The 2,338-nt window shown below is 51.3% G+C and overlaps 1 protein-coding gene across 1 annotated transcript; it reads left to right on the forward strand.

Annotated features, from left to right (window-relative positions):
* Positions 1–127: 127 nt before the first annotated feature.
* Positions 128–1,926, forward strand: LOC125527145. The gene is made up of 4 exons (XM_048691710.1): positions 128–794; positions 1,015–1,085; positions 1,190–1,288; positions 1,399–1,926. The coding sequence occupies exons 1-4, from the start codon at positions 203–205 to the stop codon at positions 1,504–1,506; spliced, it is 870 nt and encodes a 289-aa protein (XP_048547667.1). The 5' UTR covers positions 128–202; the 3' UTR covers positions 1,507–1,926.
* Positions 1,927–2,338: the final 412 nt, after the last annotated feature.

The following is a 2,338-nucleotide window of genomic DNA, read 5'->3' on the forward strand; positions in this document are numbered from 1 at the left end:
GAGTTTGTCTCAAAAAGAAAAAAAGACAAGAAAAAGGAAATGGAGTACACGCCGTTGGATCCAGAACAGAGATAATATCCTCACCGTCCGCGAAGCCTACGGCCAGCACACACTCACTGGAACCCACCGGAAGCCACACCGGAGAACCACCCCACGAAAAAAATCCCCCGAGAATACCAAACCGAACTCAGCAACCTCCACCATGTCCATGTCCATGGCCACCACCGCCCTCCTCCGGCTCGCGCCGCTGCCGCCGCACGCCCGGCTCCTCGCCCCGAGCTCCAAGAAACCCTCCCTCCTCCTCGCGCCCCTCGGCAGCGGCCGCCGCGCCCTGCGGCTCGCGAGGGCCGCCGGCGACGGGCTCGCGGACCAGACCGTCTACAACGGCGTGTACGGGCCCTGGTCCGTGGACGACGCCGACGTGCGGGAGGTGCTGCTTTACCGGGCCGGGCTGGTCACGGCCGCCGCGTCCTTCCTGGTGGCCGCCTCGGGGGCGTTCCTGACGGAGGGGAACGCGGTCGGCGACGCCGTCCGGCAGGGCGCCGACCTCTTCTACGCCGCCGGGGCCGGGGGGCTCGGGCTGTCGCTGGTGCTCATCCACATCTATGTCACCCCCATCAAGCGGTTCCTCCAGGCGCTGTGGGCGGTCGGCGTGCTCGGCTCCGTCGGCACCTACGCCCTCGCCGCGCGGCCGCTCGACGAGGGGCTCGTCCGGTACGTGCTCGAGCACCCCGGGGCGATGTGGTTCGTCGGGCCCACCTTCGCCGCGCTCACAGGCCTCGTCTTCAAGGAGGGTACAATTACTGTCTCTGCTTATGACTGAACTGTGGAACAGATTGGTTCATCTTAGAATCCTTGTACTGATTGTGTGAGCTGATTTCATCAAAAGCTGAGATATTTATACTGTTCACTGGAAGCATTCTGATTGATTAGTTCATTGGCTGAATCCTTGCAATGAATGATTGAACAGTTCAATTTGTGAAATGTGTCTTGACAAAAAATGTACTCTCGCAGGTCTCTGCTATGGAAAATTGGAAGCTGGTATCTTGACGTTTGTTATCCCCATCCTTCTTCTTGGACACCTGGTAAATTAGACGCATGAGATTTAGCATCTCAACTGAATCAGACCAGACGGAATGCAAAGATTCACCTCAATTTTCTTACACTTGTTCTCTTAACATATTTGCAGTCTGGCTTGATGGACGATGGAACAAAATTGAGCCTCTTAGGAGTGTGGATGTCACTCTTCACTGTGTTCGCCGCTAGGAAATTCCAGCAGCCCATTAAGGTATCATCTAATTGCCTTCCACTGACAAGGATTTAGCATTAGCTGTAGCTGTTACAGGTTTTCTTGGTTGAATCTTATAATTCTGTTCTGTTCTGTTGCTGACAACGAAGGACGACATCGGCGACAAGTCCGTTTTCATATTCAACGCCCTCCCCGAAGAGGAAAAGAAGGCTCTGCTGCAGAGGCTCGAGGCGCCAACTGAGCAGAAGTTTGAGTAGCTGGTATCATCAAGCAAGCATGACCACGGTAGCTAGTCGATGGACGCCTGTACAGGTGCCCTCCCGAGGAGGAAGACAAAATTCTGCTAGCGAGGCTTGAGGGCCAGGCTGAGCTATAGTTGTAGCAGGCACAACGCTGATAGATAGCTAGTGGATGGATGCCTGCAACAGTAAGTGTATTTATATGGTAGATTTGGAAATCTGAGCATACAGAGATGACAATACAGTAAATGTGATGTAGTCACAGATCTATGAGGTTGCATGTAAAATTTGCCAGCCGCTGGGGTCGGGAAATTTCATAATTAGAGGCTGCAACCCTGAAACTCTGAAACTGAAGCATCTGTTTCTTCAGTTTCATTGCTACATTGCCGGTTTGCATCTGTTTTAATGAAACAAAGGAAAAGCCAGTAGTTCTTTCAATCAAGATAACAATTTATGCACTTGCTGTGGTACTTGCATGGCTTGAGAAAAGGGACATGAAGTTGTAGCCCAAATTGATGGTTCAGAGCGCGCTATATCGTTTAGAAGAGGTCCTGCGCTAAGGGTCTTTGGTCCAAACACATGAACAAAATTTTAAATATAGCATTGCTGTAGCATTTGGAAGAGGTCTGCCGCTAACACCTGAAGCGCGCTATTTAAAACTATATTCAGACGAAAGAACTATGCCCCAAAACCTTCTCGCTTCTGCTCTAAAACTATACGAGCAATGATTCAGTACACCCACAAAACGTATAAAGGGTAGTATGGACTTTTCACAAATTGTACTCACTTTTAATCAAAAAGGAATAGATACCCCCCCGGCTGGATTCGAACTACAGCCGTCACAGACTAT

The sequence above is a fragment of the Triticum urartu genome, unplaced genomic scaffold, assembly GCF_003073215.2.
Source record: "Triticum urartu cultivar G1812 unplaced genomic scaffold, Tu2.1 TuUngrouped_contig_3011, whole genome shotgun sequence".
NCBI classification, from domain to species: domain Eukaryota; kingdom Viridiplantae; phylum Streptophyta; class Magnoliopsida; order Poales; family Poaceae; genus Triticum; species Triticum urartu.